The sequence below is a fragment of the Lineus longissimus genome, chromosome 18 (assembly GCF_910592395.1).
Source record: "Lineus longissimus chromosome 18, tnLinLong1.2, whole genome shotgun sequence".
Taxonomy (NCBI): Eukaryota; Metazoa; Nemertea; class Pilidiophora; order Heteronemertea; family Lineidae; genus Lineus; species Lineus longissimus.
Window position 1 is genome coordinate 9632542 of NC_088325.1, and position 22143 is coordinate 9654684.

The following is a 22143-nucleotide window of genomic DNA, read 5'->3' on the forward strand; positions in this document are numbered from 1 at the left end:
TCTTAATAGAGAGGTGTCCGCAAAGAGAGGTTCTACTGTATTCAAAACTCCATCTCTATTTTCTGTACCCACCTGTTCTATAAGCTGTATCGAAGATGACAGAATGTCCTTCCATCGGTCAAGTTCAAGGTCATGGAGTGTCTGCTGCTGCTTTAGCAACTCTAACCAATCGTCTTGCGATTTTGGAAATTTGCTGAAAAGTGAATTGTATACATGTTATTAACTGTTGTAAGGAAACTGTGTGATGCTATCAACAAAGTGTCCATAGAGCAGGAGTGGATCGAGGGGGGACACAACCAGCCAGGTCCCCATATTTTACAAGAAACATCCCTGAAAGTGACCATGAGATTGTGAAAGTATGACATTTTGTTTGAAATTGACCAGGTTTGGCACAGATAACAGACCTAGTCGCTTGCTGCGATGAATGATAAAATGATTGCCGCGTCTGTGGCTAATGGGTAACTGCTGACTGTGTTTTTTTATCGCAGGTCACACGCAGCAAGGATCGATTCTTATTGCAGCCACCTGCAGCCAAGAGATTTTTATCTTGTGCGATAACTATCACAGGACACTGTAACTAAAATCTCTGGTTTGCAGGGCATTTTAGCATCCATGATCGACGACGTGAAGACAAAATGGCGGTGATCCAACCGAGAAATATCCTAAAAATAGACTTGTACATACTTGATATCATCTGGCGTCATCCTAAATGGCTTTCCCTGATGATGGTAATTGGCAGCGACCTCCAGGGCACAGAGTTTATAATATAGGACAGCGTTGAACATGACTAAGACGATTAAACTGAAAGACACATATAGAAGTAAATAAATCAATACAGAAGAACTAAAACCCTGATGTCCATTAGTAAATGTTTTCTTAGCGTCTATTTGGAATCTGGGGTGCGAACCACTGGTCCGATTTCTATAAAGTTTGGGTATTTTTCCGTACCGAATAGAAGTGATTCGGCGACAACGCGCAAAATGATGATCCTTGCCTGAATGGTTGTTGACTAACAAATTCCTGGTAAGAATCCGCAATAATTAAAGGAATTGATAGTTCACTGTTGGTATTGGCTGTCTCACCAAAACCGCGAGGGTGGACCTAAAATGTTGACCAGAACCAAGGTGTAGCCGAGGTTTTAGCCAATATTTTAGCTCCACCCTCGCGATTTGGGTGAGACAATCAATACAGAGAGTGAGGTATCAATTTCTATTCTAAAACATTTCAAATTAAATATCGTGTGTTTTAAATGCTTTAGAACTGCTTCCACATTTTTCACCAACCCAAGCGCCTAACCATAACGGCTGAATTCAAAACGAGGCTCGATTGGTGCATAGTGCATTTACACTGTAAACTGTGGTTCATTCTAAACCCAGATGTTTAAGATTGATTGATATACGTACACAATGCTGATTGATTGATTAATATACGTACACAATGCTGATTGATTGATTAATATACGTACACAATGCTGATTGATTGATTAATATATGTACACAATCCTGATTGATTGATTAATATACGTACACAATGCTGATTGATTGATTAATATACGTACACAATGCTGATTGATTGATTAATATACGTACACAATGCTGATTGATTGATTAATATATGTACACAATGCTGATTGATTGATTAATATACGTACACAATGCTCATTGATTGATTAATATACGTACACAATGCTGATTGATTGATTAATATACGTACACAATGCTGATTGATTGATTAATATACGTACACAATGCTCATTGATTGATTAATATACGTACACAATGCTCATTGATTGATTAATATATGTACACAATGCTGATTGATTGATTAATATACGTACACAATGCTGATTGATTGATTAATATACGTACACAATGCTGATTGATTGATTAATATACGTACACAATGCTGATTGATTGATTAATATACGTACATAATGCTGATTGATTGATTAATATACGTACACAATGCTGATTGATTGATTAATATACGTACACAATGCTCATTGATTGATTAATATACGTACACAATGCTCATTGATTGATTAATATACGTACACAATGCTGATTGATTGATTAATATACGTACACAATGCTAAGTATCCTGACCAACGACTCCGCATTCAACTTGAGCGACCATTCATCTTTATGCGGTACTTTACTGACCGACGTTGGCAGTGTGGAGGTGGGAATGTCCGGCGTCGTGTGGCGTAGTTGCTGATTGATTTCGGCAGTGGCGCGTCGCTTTCGTAATTTCTTCTTCTTGTGAACTTCCCCGCCGACGACGACGGCCTTGTCGGACTCTCTCCGTAGGTGGACCGCGAGGTCATTGAAATATTCATGGATACCCTGCGTGCAATTTTTGTCAATGAAACCTGGAAAAAACAATCATCCTTTTAATAAAGGCCTACACCATTCGTTAAAAATTTTGAATTTGTAATTGAATTTTAAAATGTCCAATTGCTGAAATACTTATATATCCTGCAACTTGTGAACAATTGAAGAGATATTTCACTACATTTTCAGGACCAACATCTATTCCCGCAGATGGACTGAAACCCACCCACATGTTTTACGTTTCATAAGGATTTTGCTTCCATTTGGCACCGAAATTACGCCTTGGAACAGTGCAAAACTGCCGACGTCATCGACGACACTAACAACCTTACGCCATCGCTCATCACTCAGGACAAAGTCACGACATCATCCATGTTCATTCCTGAGGGAAGCACCATTGAAGCAAGACTCGGCCCAACTGATGAGGCCTGGAGGGCCGAAATCCAGATCTTGGGAAAACATTTTATTCGAAGTCATAGCAGTTAGGACGGCCAGCATTTCCATTTCTACAAGATGCACTGAACTTACCTTTCACCATTCCCCACACAGACTTCTTGTACTTAATTTCACTCGTCACATGAAGACGACACTTGAGACTGTTGACGCGCTGTATACAGTAACGACTGACGACATAGAAGCTGTCCCCGTATGGGATGCCACTGTTGACGGTCTCCGTGTCCACAACGTATAAAACGCCTGGTTTACTTTGGCTGTAACATGTCTGGAAGGGATGGGATCATGAGAGTTATGGCCTGACACTGGACCAAGAGAACACAAGAGACTCGCAGATTCCTCACAACCAACACGTTTCCATGTAAAGGTACAAATGATCTGGGTTCTATGACCAGGTTTTGAACATAGACTCTGTCAATCAGGACATAGTCCAGCAGTTATACCCAATGAGCTAACTTGCAAACAAGCAACTTTTGTTGCTGCGACTTGCAATCCTGATCGCATGTGGTAAAAATCCCTTGTTTGCAGTGGTCTTCACAGGTGCTAGAAACAGGAATCCGTGATCGCAATTCTGCGGTCAATATCAAACCAACGATTAATGGTTTTACCCGCAGGCGAGAGAATATCTTGTTGCGCATTGCAGCAATCATAATCGCAGGTCACAGCAAAAAATCTCTTGTCTGCATGCAAATTCGTATGGATAATACTGCACTATGTCATTGTGTATAACTGCATATCTATTTTCCTGGACCACCAGTAATTACGGCGTACCCCTTTAAAACCCCTCTGGATTAAATTTCCCAATCAAGATAAAGGTTCAAGCAAATTACCGATTGTAAACAAGCGGTAAGAACACTGGCCCGCACGGTTTCTTACTTACTTGAGTTTCAGTAGCAGCAGATGTTTTCGGTCCAAGTGAGGAGTTCAACGTGAGCGTATATGATATCGTTCGCTGACGGTGGCCTTCTGGAGTTGGCTCGTCTTGCCACGGTGGTAACACACGATCTGAAGGAAGTGAAAATGAAGAAATTAACAAATGAATGCTGCCTACCACCAATAGCCCATTGAAATAGGCTCCAATCAAATGTACATGGAGACTACGTGAGCCCTCAAAAAAGGCCAGGAATTTGATGAATCTGATAAAGTTAGCCTGGCGAATGAAGCGCCACCATTCCAGGGCAATGCCCATCTCTCTTGCGGAGGAATGGGCTTGTTGATCTAACCCCCCAACTACTGTTGCTGATGATATGAAGCGATCATTACAGCAACCTGTGATCGTTATATGAAACCCAACGATCACCGGTTTAACCCACAGACAAGAGACATTCTGTCGCACAGAGCAGCAATCACAATCACAGGACCCTGCAATTTATATCACTTGTTTACACAGCGATTTAACTTACCATATGTTTTTCTGTATGAGGTGAGATCGCGGAAAAACGTCGAATCGGTGAATAAATGTGCAAACATCTGATCGACGGATATTTGAAAGACTTCGTTCATGACGGTGATTCGGAAATGATTGTGCCCGGTGCATGTCACCTCACCTGGAACGACACAGAAAAGAAGAACATGTTATACTTTTTTTCCACAAGGAGGGATTGCCAAATCTATAAATAAATCAATAAATAAAGCCACTTAACCATGACACTAAAGCGGAGAATTGTGTCGAGGAGATTTCACTTTTCTTGAAAATAATATCTTCTTTCTCTTTCTCTTTGCAAAAACCTCAATCCACAAGATTATGATTGTGACATAGCTAAGGGGGGGCCCTGTATCTGTCCCACCATCCTTCTATAAAAAGGCCCCTAACACAATTTCGGACCCTCCAGAATTCGAATAAAATAGGGCATTTCGTAAAAGGCTCTGATCATTCCCCCTCCCCGCAAAGTTGATTGTGACGCTTTCCATTGAACATTTTGTGAAGGCAAAGTGATGCAACCACTAAATTTTCGCATCTCTTTATTTTGGAGATTTGTAATAATTTCTTCTTTTCGCATTTTTCCTTTTTCGAGAATTGGGTTATTTGCGAAACTTGTGAAAATAGAAAGCCCGCAAACGTACATATGAACATCTAAATGGTCAAAAGGAAGGTGGTTTAACCCCCCCCCTTCCCTGGCTTACACACCAACAAGCCCAGTAAGCCCGAAGTCCCTTGACACCTCAAAATTACCCTACCTTCCTCCACCTCCTTCTCCATGTCCCCCTTCTCCTCCTCATCAACAGTAATATCCTCATCATTTTCATTATCATCATCCAGATAGTTTGAAGATGTCATTTTGATTATAACTTTGAAATCGCAAACTCGCTAAATCCCAAATTGTCGTACGTGTAAATTTGAATTAGGAATTCATCAAAAACTCTCTTGGCTCGCGCACTTTCACTTAGAAATCATAACAGCAAGTTTTTTTTTCGTGAACTCACTAAACGTGTTAATCTGACTCGGGAATTCATCAAAGTTGAAGAAATAATAAGCTTCTTGGCTCACTTTCACTTAGAAAACAACTTGTAACACCAATTTTTTCAGAACGAAAACCAAATTTTTCACCTCACAACCCAAGCGACTTAACTATGTTTAGCACTCTCTGTAGCTGCTATTTTAGCAGCCTCTAGCTGTGCCTTGGTTCATTTGACGGCTTATAAAGTTATGAAAAATTGTATTATCCCAACAGTTGGATCTTCTGAAAATAGCATCAAACATTTGATTCTGACGAATGAATCCGATTGCCACTGCTGCTTTAGAAGACTTAAAAAGAACGAACTTGCCTCTGCCAACTTAGAGGTTGTCGCAAAGTGTCACTCAAACGAGGGATTTAAATCACTACTACCAAGGATCGTAATCGCTGTATTGAAAAAGATATCTCGTCTGGTTGTCGATTATGAAATCATCGTCTGCATGCGATGAAATCACGAGGTTGCAGCGTCTGCGGAAATTTTTTGGTTGAAATTGGCAGAGCTGGATATTTTGAAATTAATGACCAATAACCACAATTACGCACTGCAGGTATTACAAAATGCCAATGTTTCTTGCTGTGATCAAGTAACGATAAATCCACTGAAGGCCTTGCACTAATTTCTGTGTCAGTGCTCAGAGCAAAGAAAGCTGAAAAACTTTCTATGTAAAAATGTTGTCCTTAGAACTGCACTTAATTCCTATGAAATGCTTATTTTCGGTCCAATTTCAAAGATTCGAAGTTCCACAGAGAGCTAACGCATTCTCCTGCCAAATTAACACTTTTCTGGAGGAGAAAACATTGACATCTGCCAAAATCGAAAATGTCATATCCCTGAATCCAGCTAAGTACGAAGTAATGACATTTTTTTATTGGCTTCTCTTCAAATCTTAAGCATTGAATGCATACTGGTCATATGCCAGGCACACTTTACTAGAATGCATAGTCATATCTGGTTGATTTAAGTGGTCAGGTCTGGTTCTTAAACTTCAGTGTGTCATGTGATATAACCTATACTATCTATTGGCAAATTATCTAATTTGATTTCAGAAGTATTTGGCTCACCTCCAAAAAACAACCACCCCCAGTCAAGCTAATTTTGTTTCATGATTAGTGAAACCAATTAACTGAATTAATTTTTCTGATTGTAGGAAAAGATACCTTGTCATCAGGTGGAGCTTATTCCCCCTTTAGCCTCTTCAGATTTGTGTTACAAATACATTACAAGAACCACAGTTAAAAAGTACACTTTAAATCTGCATTATTGGTGATATCACTGAGATCAGTTAGTTGATTGGGGCACCAATTTTCACGCACTATCCAACATGGAAAGCAATGTACAATTCTGATAACACTTGATCTCAAAATAGCACAGAAAACTACCACCAGGTGGCACTTTAAACTATTTGTATCTGCGTCATGAGTGATACCAATGAGATCAGTTAGGAGATGGACGTTACCAATTTTCACGGACAAACCATTGTGGAGAGCGATGCACCATTTTTATAACACTTTGATTCATAATAGTATGCAATACTACCACCAGGTGGCACTTTAACCCACCAATATCTGCATCATCAATCAGGAGGTCAGTTTTAGTCCACGTCCCAACAAGGCTTTTAAAACACATGGTTTCCAAATAGTATAAAATGCTACCACCAGGTGGCACTTTTGGTGAGTCAACCAATACCTCCAGCTCGTTATCAATTCCTTAAAACCACAACTTATATAACTTCACCAGAATCTTCTTCCAAATGCATTTAGTATAGAATGCTACCACCAGGTGGCACTTTAACCTACTAGTATCTGTATCATCAATCAGGAGGTTGGCGACATTAGTTATAGTCGACGTCCCAATGAGGGGAGCAATGCACAACTTTTAAAACACTTGGTTTCCAAATACAGTGGAACTTCCCTTAGGGACACCTCTCTATTGAGGACAACCTCTCTATTAAGGACACTAGTTTTGTCCCCACCTTGGTTGTTTCCATTCAATTTGACCTCTCTAATCAGGACACCACTCTATCAAGGACAGCATTTGTCAGTCCCGAGGGTGTCCTTAATAGAGAGGTTCTACTGTAGTATAAAATGCTACCACCAGGTGGCACTTTACCTACCGGTATCTGTATCGTCTGTGTTATCACTGAGATCAGTCGGTAACTCTGCGTCGCCGATTTTCGCCGATGAATCCAACGCATCGTTTTTATCACTTGAGATGAGATCATCGAGGCTGGAGGGCGGTTGCGTCTCACGGTCGGGGGATAGGTTGGTTCCGTGTGCCACATTGATCTCGCCGCCCGTTGAAGCGCCATCTAGCTGTTCCTAAAAGAACAATTAAGCGATTCGGTTAAAACTTTGCAACAGCATATTTTGACAATGTACAAAGCAGTTGTTCAAATACCAATTATGCTAAAACGTCTGGGTTGAGAATGAACCGCACTTTACAGTGTAAATGCACTATGCAGCAATAAAACCTAGTTTTGAATTCAGCGGTTATGGTTAAGGTTAGACCCGCCCCACCCACATAGGTTTTGGATCTGAAGTTTCGTAAACAAAAAGTGTGGCCTTATGTGAGGAAGCATGTTTTTCTAATTATGTTTTAATACTGGGTGCAACATTTGGTTCGGCAAAGCGTTGAAAATGTCTGTTCATCATTAAATCATGAGTATATATTTTAACCCAAAATTTATACAGAGAAAACACTGCAAAAAAGCTGATTTCAAATAACACAGATTTTGAAGAGAAAAAGAAAACATTATTACAAGGGATAGAATTACAAAATGTGAGATTTGATTAATTTTGGAAAAATAAACCTGTTAATATACATGTAAAGTAACGTACTGGTAAACTGAACACTGTATCCAATAATTAGTATATACATATAGCGTAGTACGTTGCCACAACCAGTTAAAGTTAAGTTTATACCGTTTTTAGAAAACCGGTAGTGTAGTGAAAAGTAGTCATCAACTTTTCCGGCAAACAAACTCTGTAAACAAACTCTTAAAAGACAGTATTCGGAATCAGCAACAACATTTCCGAGGTTCTCCCACCTCTCCGAGTCGAGCTTCACCATTCGAAAAAGAAGTCATGTGAACGGGATATATCAGCGCATACATCCCAACTTTTTTTCATTTAGGTGTCCTGACATAGCCTGGCCACAGCGAGGAAGCTCTAGGTTGGATGTACGATACCAAACAAGGACCCAGTATATCTGGAAGCCTAGCCTCGGATTTACTCAGAGAGGTGGGTGCTCTTGACTCGGAGAAGTTTGGGCTGATTCTACAAGGTGAATTTCGCTGATAAAACCCCTACTTTCCACCCAAAGATTACAAGGTGAATCCCCCTCCCACCCCTCCCATATAACCTCGAAATCACCCAATCATTATGCAAACCCATAACGGACCAAACCATTTTGAAATTGTAGGTGAAACAGGTAACTAACCCATTTTCCGTGGTGCATCTTTGTCATCAGTGGACCCCAGACAAGATCCAAGTGAGACTCCGAATGGCTTTTTTTAATCCCAGATTCCGGTTTCGGACTCCCCGGCGCCTCGACACTCGCCCGGCGTACGCCGGGTTCCATGGATATATAACTGGGTGAGCGTTCTTTGTCAGAACCACTAGTAGCGTCATCTATAGTCAAATCAGGAATAATCAACGGTTTCGGCAGGGGCACAAATTTGGACGTTTTTTTATGCGTGAAGGCAGATTTTTTAACGAGTTTACAACTATCCTGAGAATTTGATGAATACATTTCGGTTTCTATCACTTTATTTCCATTCGAGTCTGACTCACAACCAGAAGGTGGTGTTCGTTGTTTGTATGCATAACGCTTTTTGGACGGTCCTTCTGCTTTATCCGACTCAACAGAACATTCGCGCGAATCCCTCGAGTCTCGGTCGCTGCCTGGGTCCGGCGACGATTTCCGGAATCGTCGACTTGGCGACAAGTCTCTGAATTTCTTGAATTTCATTTTCTTTTCACTGGACGATTTCCCCGGTCCACCATTTGGCTGGGAAGCTAGTAATGCTTTACTGGGCATGGCCATAGATCTTCACATCAAAGCCCTTTTGAAAAATTGATGTGAAGTTAATTTGAAATCGATTGGACACTTATCTCTGTCAACAATTGCACATGCTTGACACGCTGAAGCACCCCGCAAACCAGAGATTTTTATTACTGCGACCTGTGATAGATATCACGATGAAGGGTGATAAAAAGATCTCTTGTTTGCATAAAAACAAGAAATCAATGGACTTAATATTCCTCACATGTTGCTGTGTTGGATGATTCTTGTTGCAAGCACCAGCAACAAACCCTGCACACAAGACATTTTCCACATGTGATAGTCAAGGTCGCAGCAATGAAAATCTCATGTTTGTAGGGCACTTTTATAGCCACATCTGCCTCTTAATGATAATTTCCTGTTTATTTCAAACCAACTTCATCATCAACACACATCCAGATGTGAACTATTGCTATCTAAATCAAACAGAGATATTTCAAACACAATCTAAGGAGATACATCGATCTGACTCAAGAGAGCAGACACAAAATTGCCAGATGAGCAAACGACTCAATAGAATAGACTTTTTGCATTACAATACCTAAAGTCAAATCCTAAAGCAAGGACACTCAACAACATGGATATGAAACAATCACAAATTGACTGTCTTTTCCAGAGGAACTTCAAAGACCATCTTGTGATTGTTAATCCTGATGGGTCACGATGTGAAATACAGGATGTCGACGATGTCAAAGAATGAATACCAAACAGAAAATGACTTGGGATTGCTATGGCACAGAGTGCCACTGCTAGTCCGTTCACCACTCCTCAGTGTTTTGATTCGGTCAACACACCATCAAACTCAGATTCAGATTCCACCCTGAAATGTTCCAGATGCCACTTGATAAATTTACACCACCAGTCACCTAGACCTGATAAGACACTCTAAATTCACAACATCAAAGTTACGAGAATAAATCAAGAGAAGGATCTAGTCCGGTGATGAACCTGAAGTCTTGTCCAGACAGTCTAACCGACAAATATGATTGAGCCAACAGGGTGAGTTGGCCTAGGCCACAGAGACCTGAGGACACCAGCACTAACAAACAACTTGACCATTGTCCCAACAAATTATATATGCTTTAAATAGCAATTATTCTGCGCCTAAGTATATACGACAGGCTACGTCAAAGCATGAAGCTAACAGCTAGCTTCATGTTTCAAGAATGGTACATATATGTTCACAGCATTAACAAATTTGCCTCACTCTTACTTTGCCAAAATGACTAAAACAGTTTTTCAAAGAAATATTGTATGAGTACCGCAGGTTGCAGTCAACTTTGGTGAAACGGTCTCAGATTGTTTTGAAAGCTTTAGCATGGTTGGCTGAATTGCTAGGCCTTGAACATAAGTCGAACAAAGCTTTGCATTCAAAATGTCAGAAGACAGCTAGCTTAACTAATAGTCCGACTTGGTGTTATTGTTTCAAAACCATTTTTCCATGGTATGTGCAGGTGTGGGTGTACTTCAGGGTTGGCAGTGCAAAAGCAGTTCGATCACAAAAAGCAGCGTATATATGTACACAAGAAGAGCATTGTTGATGGTTATATTCAAAGCATATTTAAATAATTGGAAAATCTTTAAATCAATTTCTACCAAATGATCCTGACTTTAAATTAAGACCAAACGATGCACAAAACAACGACTGTAAAAAAAATTTCGCCGGCAATTTATGTTTGTGAACAACTTATATTTGCAGAAATAAAAGTTGGAGGAAAAAACTTTTGATTGAAAAAACTGGCAAGAAATGATACAATCCACCAAAATAAAACAAATTATCTTATTTTTCCACAGAAATTGAAAGTCTGACTTCATTATGTCCCCTTTTGCACACTTTAAATTCAAATATTGGGATCTTCTCAGGGGATTCGTCAATGTGAAAGCACTTTTCTGTTACCCAGCCGAACCGCCCTCAACTGACACCACTTTCTACACGACACTAGTTTTGGACCCAAATTGGATGTTTCCATTCAATTTAACCCCTTCTTAACAGGACACCGAATGACAATACTTGTCAGTCCCAAGGTCTCCTTGGTAGAGAGTTTCTACTGAAGACTGAAATTGTCACCAGGATGACCGTAAATCAGTCTCGAAGGTGAGTTGAAGTCAGAGTGGTAAAATTCATCTTCACCTCTCTAATGACAGCTATACTAAAACATAATCAACAAGTCAGTAACTGTAAGGCTGCTTATCAATGGGCTGTTCCCTTGTGAATGTGTGGTCTTGTTTCCATTGTCTTCATAGCATGTTCCCTTGGTGGTACAACCAATGGGTATGTCAAATAAGCCAACCAACGGTTCATTCTGCATTTTGTACATCACAAGGTCACAAGTTATTAACATGACAACAAGAAAACAGTCGGGGCCAAATTTCCATATCTGGTCAAAGATTGTGCTCGCTGAAGCACATTGCGTCAAGAGTGACAGATCTTGTGTTTTAGCGAGCACATTGCGTCAAGGGTGACAAATCTTGTGTTTTAGCGAGCACACTGCGTCTTGTGTTTTAGCGAGCACATTGCGTCAAGAGTGACAGATCTTGTGTTGTAAAACACGATTTGATTGAGTCCTAGTTTACAAAAGTACAATAACAGGCTTCGAGAAAGGTCGATTTCAGAGTCATCAGCAGCTAAAGGGTTATATAAGCTATGTCAAGAAAATTAGGGGAAGAAAATCCTTGCCACTTCTCTGAGAAGCTAACAAGACACAAGCCTAAGCTTCTTATCTACCACTCTCACCGACAAGACCTTCATCTAAGCTTGGAGATTTTCAAGAGGATATGTTCACCTTGTGGTGATGCTGGGCTCCGATATCAACTTTCAATCAAAGCTGGGTTTGATTCTTTTGTAAACTAGAACTCCATTGAATCTAGTGTTGTTTAACGTGCCTAAGGGAGTGTCGGACTCCCAGAGCCGATACCATCTTGACCCGCAATGTTTTGAGATCGCTAAATCACTCGCTCAAACCCTTGACATTTTCCGCCTCAGAAGCTGTTTTTTTTAGGCCCAGGCAAGTTGCCTCGATTTTAGACCAATCAGAACATCTCTTACGGAACTTTCTCAGCAACTGTAGTAGTATCTGTTTCTGAGCGACAATACGCTTGAAATATCCACAACAATACGATTTGAAATAGTGATAATTCATATTTTGCCATGGCACAGGGGAAACAGGTAGATGAAAAGCACTTTAGAATTTGTGAAGTTAAAATTAGTTTTTGTCTTGGCTATCCCGGGAGAACGAATTTCTGCCTACAACCCTGTGCTCATTCAGACAGATTCTAAAAATACACTAACAATTGCAGTAGTTGGAATCCGTGATGGATTTGTGGTGCTTGATAGTGGTGACACAAATGCATGAGAGTCAGGATGAGCCAATACTTTCCACTCAACAATTTATGGTGTGGATTCCCCAGACGACATCATTCGATGATGTCAGTCAGATGGGCACCAAATGCATATTTTTGTGACAAGAACGCCGGTTGAGGGGGGTTCCGGGGGCAAAGATCAATGACAAGTTACCACAGGAGAATCCCGATGACTTGAAGGCAAGTGACTTAGTAAGGAGATGATGTCGATGAGATCATGACTCTTTTAAGAAATTTCGTCCAGAGTAGTATCAAAAAAATTCGATCTCAAAACTCAAATTGACTGCAAATGATCTGAGAAAAGCTGTATTTCACATTGCGATTCCCAGATATTTGTGTCACCTTCCCGCATGAGGAGGTCAGATCAATCTCTGGATACTTCTGCTTATATAACCGACACCAAGTGAGTAAGTGATCAGTAAGTGAAGGTCTGGTACTTAAATTGTCACAAACACTCGTCAGGGGGCAACCTATTCATCCAACTAAGTTTCGACTTGTTTTTTCAGTGGAAATCCGTCTTTTCTTGCGCCAAAATTTCAGAATTTCAAACCCAGCTTTGATTGAATGGTTGATATTGGAGCCCAGCATCACAACAAGGTGAACAAATTTCATCATATTCACTCAGGTATTTGATAAACTGCAATGTAGACCCCTCACCGGTGGCAAGCCCTGTCAAGATGGATCACTCTTACTCACCGAGCAGAGCCACGTTCAAACAATCCAATTTCTCTCTTTGTAGATTAACGTCAAGTCAATCAGACTTTTATAGCTCAGTCAGAGGGAAGTTATTCGCAGAAGTGCATTTTATGGGAAATTTCATTAGGGTGCCTACTCTCTTGACTTGAAAGTGCAGTGTTGATCTACTTCATTCCCGGGGGATGAGTCTCATGAATTGATATTGAACCGGAGGTACTGGTAGTCTCACCAAAACCGTGAGGGTGGAGCTAAAATGTAGACCAAAACTGAAGCGTTCTTTTTTAGCTGAGGTTTTGGCTAACCTTTTTAGCTCCACCCTCACGGTTTTAGCGAGCCAATCAATACAGACAGTGAGGTGTCAATTTCTATTCTTAAACATCTCAAATCGAATACCGAATCATGTGGTTTTAAATGTTTTTTGACTGCTTCCATATTTTGCACCAACTCAAGTGGTTATGGTGCCACCATAACCACTGAATTCATAACGAGGCACCGTAGGCACATAGTGCATTTACACTGTAAACTGCGGTTCATTATAAATGTAGATGTTTTAGAATTCCACGCAATTGGGCATGGCAGCCAATTCCATCAAGTCATATTTCACAGTAACATAATGCATTTAAAAGGGGTTTTGAGTCATCTGGGTACAATCTAGGATGGTTTAAAAGACTCAGGGAGGTAAAACAAGGAGTTCTGAAGGAAAAAATTGCAATTTTTTTTCTTCAATTTTTGTAACATGGTGGCCCAATCGATGGGGATCAATTTCAAACCGGTTGGCCTGATGAGTTGAAAACAATCAGGGAAGACATTTGGCCGGGGCCAAGAAATTTCTCATCGCTCTGTGATTTCAACAAATTGAACAAACCAAAAGAACCATAGTCAAAGATAAGGCCTTTAAGAAGAAAACATACACAAAGCCACAATCATTCAACTTGAGAAGGTGATTAGCTACGTGCATCTCAACATCCTTTCTAATCACAAAGATACATCTCAAAAACCTTTTGGGAGATTAAGAACCATCTGATGATAGCAAAATCTGAGTAGCTTAGTTTCCTCAATTATTACTGCGCACTAAATTTTTTCTCACAACTCTGCACTTTCAACAATTCAAACATATACAAAAGAACCATCTAATTTTAGTCGATTAGGCCCTTAACATTAAAAGCTTATGAGGAAGACTTGTCTCAAGGAGATATTGAAAGTAATGTATAGTAGTTTAGTTTCCTTGATTTGATCTCAAATCAGCTCCGTAAATTGACATGGCTAATTCAAAGTACCTTCAATGATGGCAACTTGCATTTCACTATAACGTTATCGAGAGAAGCCTAAAGAAACAGTTATTAGAACATTACAAAGACTTGTGCCGGGGGACCTGTCTTAGATCAACGATTCAAAGCGTTTCCTGTTATGGTTGGAACCATCAAAGAATGATTTATAATAAGGTGTCATCGCTAAAAGACTACTATAAAGTATGTTGAAGTGAGCGCTAAACTTTCAGGTGCCTGACTTGACAACCCTTTAACAAACTGAGAACTGGCCCCCAACTCATTATTTTGAAATATGGCAGACAATTTTGCCAGGCTATTCGATATGAATGCACCAGATGGCAAAGACACACAGAACACAACACATGATAAATGGACAGTAATTGCGTTTAAACAAGATTAGATGGAATATCCTATATAAACTTCTTCTTCTTCTTCAGTGTTTGCTCTGCACTTGGAGGAGATTTTCTCCAGGGAGTATTCCTCCTCCAACGCGGGATGAGCGTTTATGCGTGACACTGCGGTTATGTGCCAATTGGGTTTATTGGCCTAGTGAATCCGACTTTGGCGAGAGGTTGAGACCACGCAAGCCACTCATGTTTCTCACTTGGTGGGGTCTTCAACCTGCCCTGGCATAGACACCAGGAACCTCGGTTTTAAGTCTCATTCAAAGGACTGTGAAGAACGAGGAATTTTAGTTCCTTGAAAGCCACACCGGTTCACACTCTTATCAGGACAACTCTCTATCAAAGACAGCACTTGTCAGTCCCACAACTGACCTGAATAGAGAGGTTCTACTGCACGCTCCAAAACTTCTGACCTGAACCTGCTGAAAAGTCAATAACTTCTTGTCTCAACTAACACCAAGTCAATGACTGTCAACCACATATCAGACTGACCAATATCCTGAGGGAAGAACCTTAATAATTCATGTCACTGTCAGCTATTCTATGAGCAGGAACAACTACTATGCAGTAAAATGCCAAATTTTAGTGGGCTTTTATCTCTTGGAATTCATGAACAACCATGATTCACAATTGTTTTTGACGAGCCTGTAGTGGATTAAAAGACTTATTTCAGAGTTCACACGATAATGTGCTTCAATTTGTTCCCACTTTCAGAAATGATGTATTTCTCATCATCCATTGCAAATACAAAGAAATAGTTTCACACACCAAGATATCCTAACCTTCCTTCACCTTTTCCAGTGTGCCCCAAAAAACCACCGAAACTGACAAGGATGTACATGTATGTAATATGATATATCAAAGGCAGCCAGGGCATAGGCCTACTGAGGCATACATACCAGTGTACATGTACAGAGAACATCTTAACTCTTTGAAGATGGAAATGTCGACAAATACCGCCTACTCAGTATAATCTATGTACAAGTTACCGAGAAGCAAGGAAGAATTTTTTGACAAAGGAAAATGTGAACAACCAAGTGCTGGCAAAAACAACTTTCCCGAGGCAAGTGCCACGGTACTAGAGTATAACCAGTTTGTTGTTAACATGAAACTGGTGTTATGATTTTGGATCAAGTTAAAGGGGAAGGCCTTTCATAATTACTGGTGGTGCCTGGATAGAAATCCAATTATACACAACGCCTCAGCACGTACAGTTATAATGCATACTTAAGTTGCAGAAAATTTGGTATTCATAGTATTTGTATACTTGCGTATTTGCGGCAAAGTTGAGAAAAAAATTATAATTACTAAGTACTAACACAATTGGAAATTCTATTTTTTAGGAAGGCCTAACAACAGTTTTGATGCCTTTTGGATCCACACTCTTAAAATTGTTTAGAAAAAATAAGCAGACGGTAACTTTTCATTATTTTGGTAGTTTCTTTTGCACCAACTGTGAAATTATACGTTTTGAAATACAATAGTAATTCTTAACCACTTTAATGGCTATTATTAACTACAGTTAGAACCTCTCTATTAAGGGCACCCTCAGAACTGGCAAGTGCGGTCCTTAATAGAGAGGTGTTCTGATAAGGGAGGTCAAATTGAATGGAAACAACCAATTTGAGACCAAAACTAGTATCCTTATTAGAGAGGGTGTCCTTAATAGAGAGGTGTCTGCTAAGGGAGGTTCTAATTCACTTTTTTAAAGGTATAATAAACTAACTTCACAGTTGGTGCAATAGCAACTACCAATTAGTTGTTTTTACTAATAATTTTAAGAGTGCATATTGCACACAGGGAAAAAACAACTTATTAATGATGTGAGACTTAGAAAAATCTATCCTGTCACATGCAGATGACATCCTGATGTATCTTCAACTGCATCAAAGACCTGACGACACAGGTCCTCCAACAAAATCAAAGATTTTTTCCCTCGCTAGGGAGCCTCTTGTAGTCAAGGAGTCAATTACCAGAAAATAGTCAATTGTAAATTAGCACAATTTGGATTGGAGCACAGAACTTCCTGATTGAAGGAGACGGAAAAGTTCGATTGGTCGTTTTTTTAGTCGAGAGAAGGAGGAACAATTTTCCATTTATTTTTTTCCCCAGTGATGTCACTGTGGGCGTTATACAAGTCAGCAGATGGTGGTAAATCCATCATAAAATTCGTTGGGTTTTTCAGAATTGAGTCAACCAACATCAAGCAGTTACACAATTTAAATATTTTCACTGAATCAGAACAAAACAAACCCTGTACATGTCATACATCATGGAATTCAAGAAATCAGCCCCCTTAATAAACCATTGCAGACTTTCTCCACCCAGCCACATGTTTTGGCTGGGTCTCTAAGCTGACCACGTCATCCTACCAACGAAGTCGCAGTGCCGACAGGGCTAATGCGTCACATACAATGCAATACACTCCATCACTCCATCAAATTTTGCGATAGACACGCAATTGATGACTCTAAACCTCATTCTCATGGTCAAACCTGCAGCAGCTGGGTCGCTTTGTTCCTTAGACTCGTTCCACATACATCATGAAATGCATAATTGTTATCCATTGAAATAATCTAGCAATATTTCTAAAACAACTTGCTTGTAACGTACTATCATTTTCCGGCTGCAGAATTTTGGCGTTGTTTGTATTAATCATATTTGACCCGTCACAGCAAAACCAGGCGCATGTCGCTCTGAGCTTGGCAGGTTGAGACGGACTGTCTGCCTTTTGTGAAATATGAGCACATCAATTTCTTCCATTATCACCTGGTGTCATTTAGGCTCATCTTCTGCGCGACATGCGCCTGGTTTTGCTGTGATGGGTCACATATCACCCTTTTGGTTTGTCAAAAGCAGCTCAAATTTTGGCCAGAGTCGCAATTTTGCCCAAAACCTCAGTGATTGTGAGTCGGGCTTGCATCTGTACACTCACCTAACAGTGGATGGCCAGAGGATCATCACCTAACACACCACTCAGAGTCTCCCAGATATTCCCCATTTACCCAGACTGTGACAAGAGAGGGGCATTTCTAGCAGAACATGTCCAACCAAACGGTTTCTCAATAAACCATAGTAAAACCTCTTCAAACAGCAGTCTGTTCTCTAATCAGAAGGAGTATTTTAACGCCATACTTTACTTGACAGAGTCGATCTTCAGTTAATATGGAGCTCAGATAAGAACACAGAATGAGCTTTCGAAATTTATTCACTTGTCTCAAAGGGAGACTACACAGTCCCAAATCAAAATTGTCATCCCTTAATTCGCTTCATTTGTGCATCATTGACATGCTACGTAGCGCGTAAGTTACGCATACATGTACGTCCACGTAACTTACACGAAACATAGAGAGATAAGTGCGTCACTGGTGCATCATTGACGTGCAACTCGCGCATACGTTGCGCTTCAAAGAGGATGTCAATTGTGATTTGGACTGTAGGCAGGAGCTAGGTTGGATAGATTAAGTTTCACAAAATCTGCAATAGGTGTCCCAACTATTCAAAATAAATCAGGACTATGTACGGTTGTACCAGGACACTTAATAGGTCAAACAAGATCTGCTTCCCGAACTGAGCTTATTGGCCACCTGGAGACCACTAATTTGACTCCTCATGTCTGCCCTATGAAACAGCCACTTTCCAATCTCATGCCAGCTCACAGATCGAGGTCTCTTCCAAACATATTGTGACCAAGATAGAGAGCTTTGACAGCTGTTGTGAAGACAAAAATTAAGCCTACCTGCAGCTCACGAAACCTGTAGACTTCTTTGACAGTCATTCCTCAGTGTAACACGGAATTGAAATAATGAAATATTCGTTATGTCCAAGCACTTAAGTAGCAATATTAAAAACAACTGTAAAATATTTCACAATGTACAAATCCTTTGGAATAGTCATGTGGGGACTTTTATGTGGAAGTCATTCACCAGAATTTATTCAGGTTACAATAGTGGGCTAGCTTGAGAAAATATAGGTCATGGCATGATCGAGTTCAAAATAAGGAAACAAGGCATTGAAGGAGAGCTTTATTGAACCAGTTAATGACTAACTAGGCCGGGTAAAATCACACCATCATGAGTAGGCCTATCGATGTGAGGTGATTTTAAAAGGGTTCAGTTGACCGAAGTTATCCAACAGTTTTGCAGTAAAATGAAGTACGGTGCTCATCAACACATAACAACCTGAACCCTTAGTACAACCATAGGAAGATGGGGGGGGGGCTTTTTTCGAGAAATGAGCACTGTTTTCACCTTTAATCATTGGGGGAAGTGAAAACTGGCCCAAGACTTGCATAACTGAACTTACCAAAGGCCAGGGGGCCCAGTTGCTCAAACAGGGTTAGCAACAGTGGATATTAAGTCCTAACTGCAGATCATGCTTAGCTGAGCAAACCCTGATGTTTGTCTCTGATGCTGATTGAGCTACTGGGCCCAGGACGGTTCTGGCACACAAGTAATTTTGCTGCCGGGTACCCGCTTGATCAATCGGTAACAACACATTGGCCAGGGCATCTCCGACCTTAGTCTTGTCTTCATTAGCAAGCAGATGCTCGAAAAAAGTAATTGATAAACTCCAAGATATCAATATCCTGTCAGACCAGTAGAGGAGGACAGATAAATCAACCAATCTAATCAATTAACTCAGAAATCATGCAATAACGGCAGAATAGGTGCATGATTTTCCCAGGGGTAGCACACATATAGTGGCTGTGGTCTTGGCCATCCAATGTTCTATACGTGACAATGACATATTGCTTGAGATCTTGAACAAGTCACTTTACATACTGCCCTGTCTTTTGACTTTTATCAAGGAAATCATAAATGTTTGGAGGTTTTCTGGTTTAAAATTGAAAATTAGGTCATACTGAACAACTTTCATGCACACTGAACTTGAGAATCTTCAAAATCAAATATTTCAAGTGCTAGAACAAAGAAACTTCATTTAGGAAGGGTTCAAATAAACTAGATTTAATACGAAGTGTTGATAATATTCACAAATTTTAATTCAGTATGGAAAACACAATTTCTTTTTTGCCCAGATATCTTGAGGTGAACGAAACATCTGTGACCCGGCATGGCAAAATGAGTCGCATGTCGCTCTGAGCTTGACAGGTTGAGACGGACTGGTTGTTCATTTCGCTATTGTCTGCCTTTTGTTGAATCTGAGAACATCAATTTCTTCTATTATGTCCTGGTGTGATTTTAGGCTCATCTTTTGTGCGACATGCAACTCATTTTACCATGCCGGGGTCACATTTAGCAAAATCTGTCTCAACTAATATTCAGACATCACACTGAATATCTTATCCGCCCGATCGAATAAGCTGGTCAATACGTTTCATACACACCCTCCCCCCCAACAAAATCAATACTGACAAGTTAAGTTTGGAGCTGATTCTAATCAATGAAGAAATCAATACAAGTCAGTCACTGATTGAACATGCATTCTCATTTGCCAAGATTGGATCAGCAAGGAGAAGACGTCATGTATATGTGAAATGTACGTCTTTGAAAAACGTGTCGCACTGGTGCAATATTGTGGTAACGTCCATCACGATGTTTGGCCATAGCGTGGAATGACCTTCCTTTTACAAACCTCATGTATAAACCCCTTAACTGCCACCGTTGCCGAATTGCGACAGTGCCTATGTGTTATTAATTGAGTTTCATTGAAAAGATCGTCTGCTACGCAGTTTTACCGCCTACTGATAGATGGCGTCCAAGTGATCGTTTCTACGGTGGTTTCGAGGAATGTAACTCTTCTCTGTTTCAAGCTAGGTTATCGGAAAATTTTCAAATAAAAAAAAAATCGTCAGTTAAAGGGTTAAGGCCATTATAGCAAGGTGTCTGTAGCCAAGTCACCTTCTGCTGTACTGTCTAGTTCCCATCACTGAATTGCCAAAAATTAAAAATTCGACCATTTAAAAATTCAGAATCACGGTATTCCGATTTCCATCCCAACTGGACAATATGTGGACCCCCTTGCAGCAATCATCTTTGTGTGCATTGACAGGGCACTACGTAGAGGCTAGATTCCACACACGTAACGTCAATGTGTACATCCGCTTCTATGACCACAAAGGAAAGAAAGCAATGTAAGAGAGGGGTGGCATACAGTTTGACCTCGGGTGAACTCAGGCGGTGGGCAGATGTTTCATGCAGCAGGACACGCACGTGTGTGTTAAAAATAACCAATAATGCATTTTTCTACTATCTGGGAGTTGAAACGAAATTGGAAGACGTCCAACACTTTCAGAAGTTTTAATGATGAAACAAGAGAAGAACAAACATATTGACGTAAAAAGTCGCCCACTCCTTTAAGTTTGAAGTTGGACCTAATGAATCAACAAATTAATGTAAATACGCCAGCCTCCAGGATGGACAGATCAATATTCAGCAACACTTCCTCCTATGTTGGTTCCTCAATGATGTGCGCGCTTAATAAACCCCATGGCAAAATCCCTGTTGACGAGTTACATGTAACTTTGGAGTCAGATCCAATTAATCAACAAATCATTGTAAGAAAGGCAGCCTCAAGGATCTTCAACCCAGAGGAGATTTAATCTCTGTTTTTACCATGATTGGTTCCGTGAGGGAGGGGGTTGGTATAATCTGCTGCCTGTCATCAGGGATTTGCTAATTCTCATTGCTTTCAACCTGTTGCGCTTCCCAACAATTACAAGTATTGATCAAAGCCAAATCCATTGCCTCCGTTGCCTCAGTCCATACCACTGAAGAAATACACTTTTTTTGTTGTTCTGTATATCACATGACTTCCTTGTCGATGCACCCCACCCAAATTTGAGCTGATTCTGCCGTATGCAATGTACACTCTCTGTATACGGTATATAAAGCAGCATATGGTGAACCCGTTTTTCGATCACACAGACCTCACTTTCCATTGCCACTGCGCTGCAAATATGAACTAAATTTCAAAATAACTTCACAGGGTTGGCCCCTTTAATCTTCTCTGGACACTGTGCAAGTTTCAACACAAAGCATATTGTGGTTTTTGAATGAGACACAAAAAGGTTCACTTGCCAAGATATCAGACGATGGTCAGTGCATTGTGTGTACAACAATGCCGTGTATGAGTGAGTAATAGCCATCA

At 40.3% G+C, this 22143-nt stretch overlaps 1 protein-coding gene across 6 annotated transcripts in view; it reads right to left on the bottom strand.

The window, feature by feature from the left end:
- LOC135502472 (protein Aster-B-like) overlaps positions 1–22143 on the bottom strand; it is a 95500-nt gene that overhangs the window by 8126 nt on the left and 65231 nt on the right. For all 6 annotated transcript variants that reach the window (XM_064795320.1, XM_064795316.1, XM_064795315.1 and 3 more), the window contains 7 exons: positions 7357–7561; positions 4190–4333; positions 3667–3791; positions 2862–3054; positions 2086–2371; positions 685–801; positions 73–193 (listed from right to left, as the gene is read on the bottom strand). In XM_064795320.1, coding sequence (XP_064651390.1) covers positions 73–193; positions 685–801; positions 2086–2371; positions 2862–3054; positions 3667–3791; positions 4190–4333; positions 7357–7561 — 1191 coding nt within the window. The remainder of the gene's footprint in view (positions 1–72; positions 194–684; positions 802–2085; positions 2372–2861; positions 3055–3666; positions 3792–4189; positions 4334–7356; positions 7562–22143) is intronic.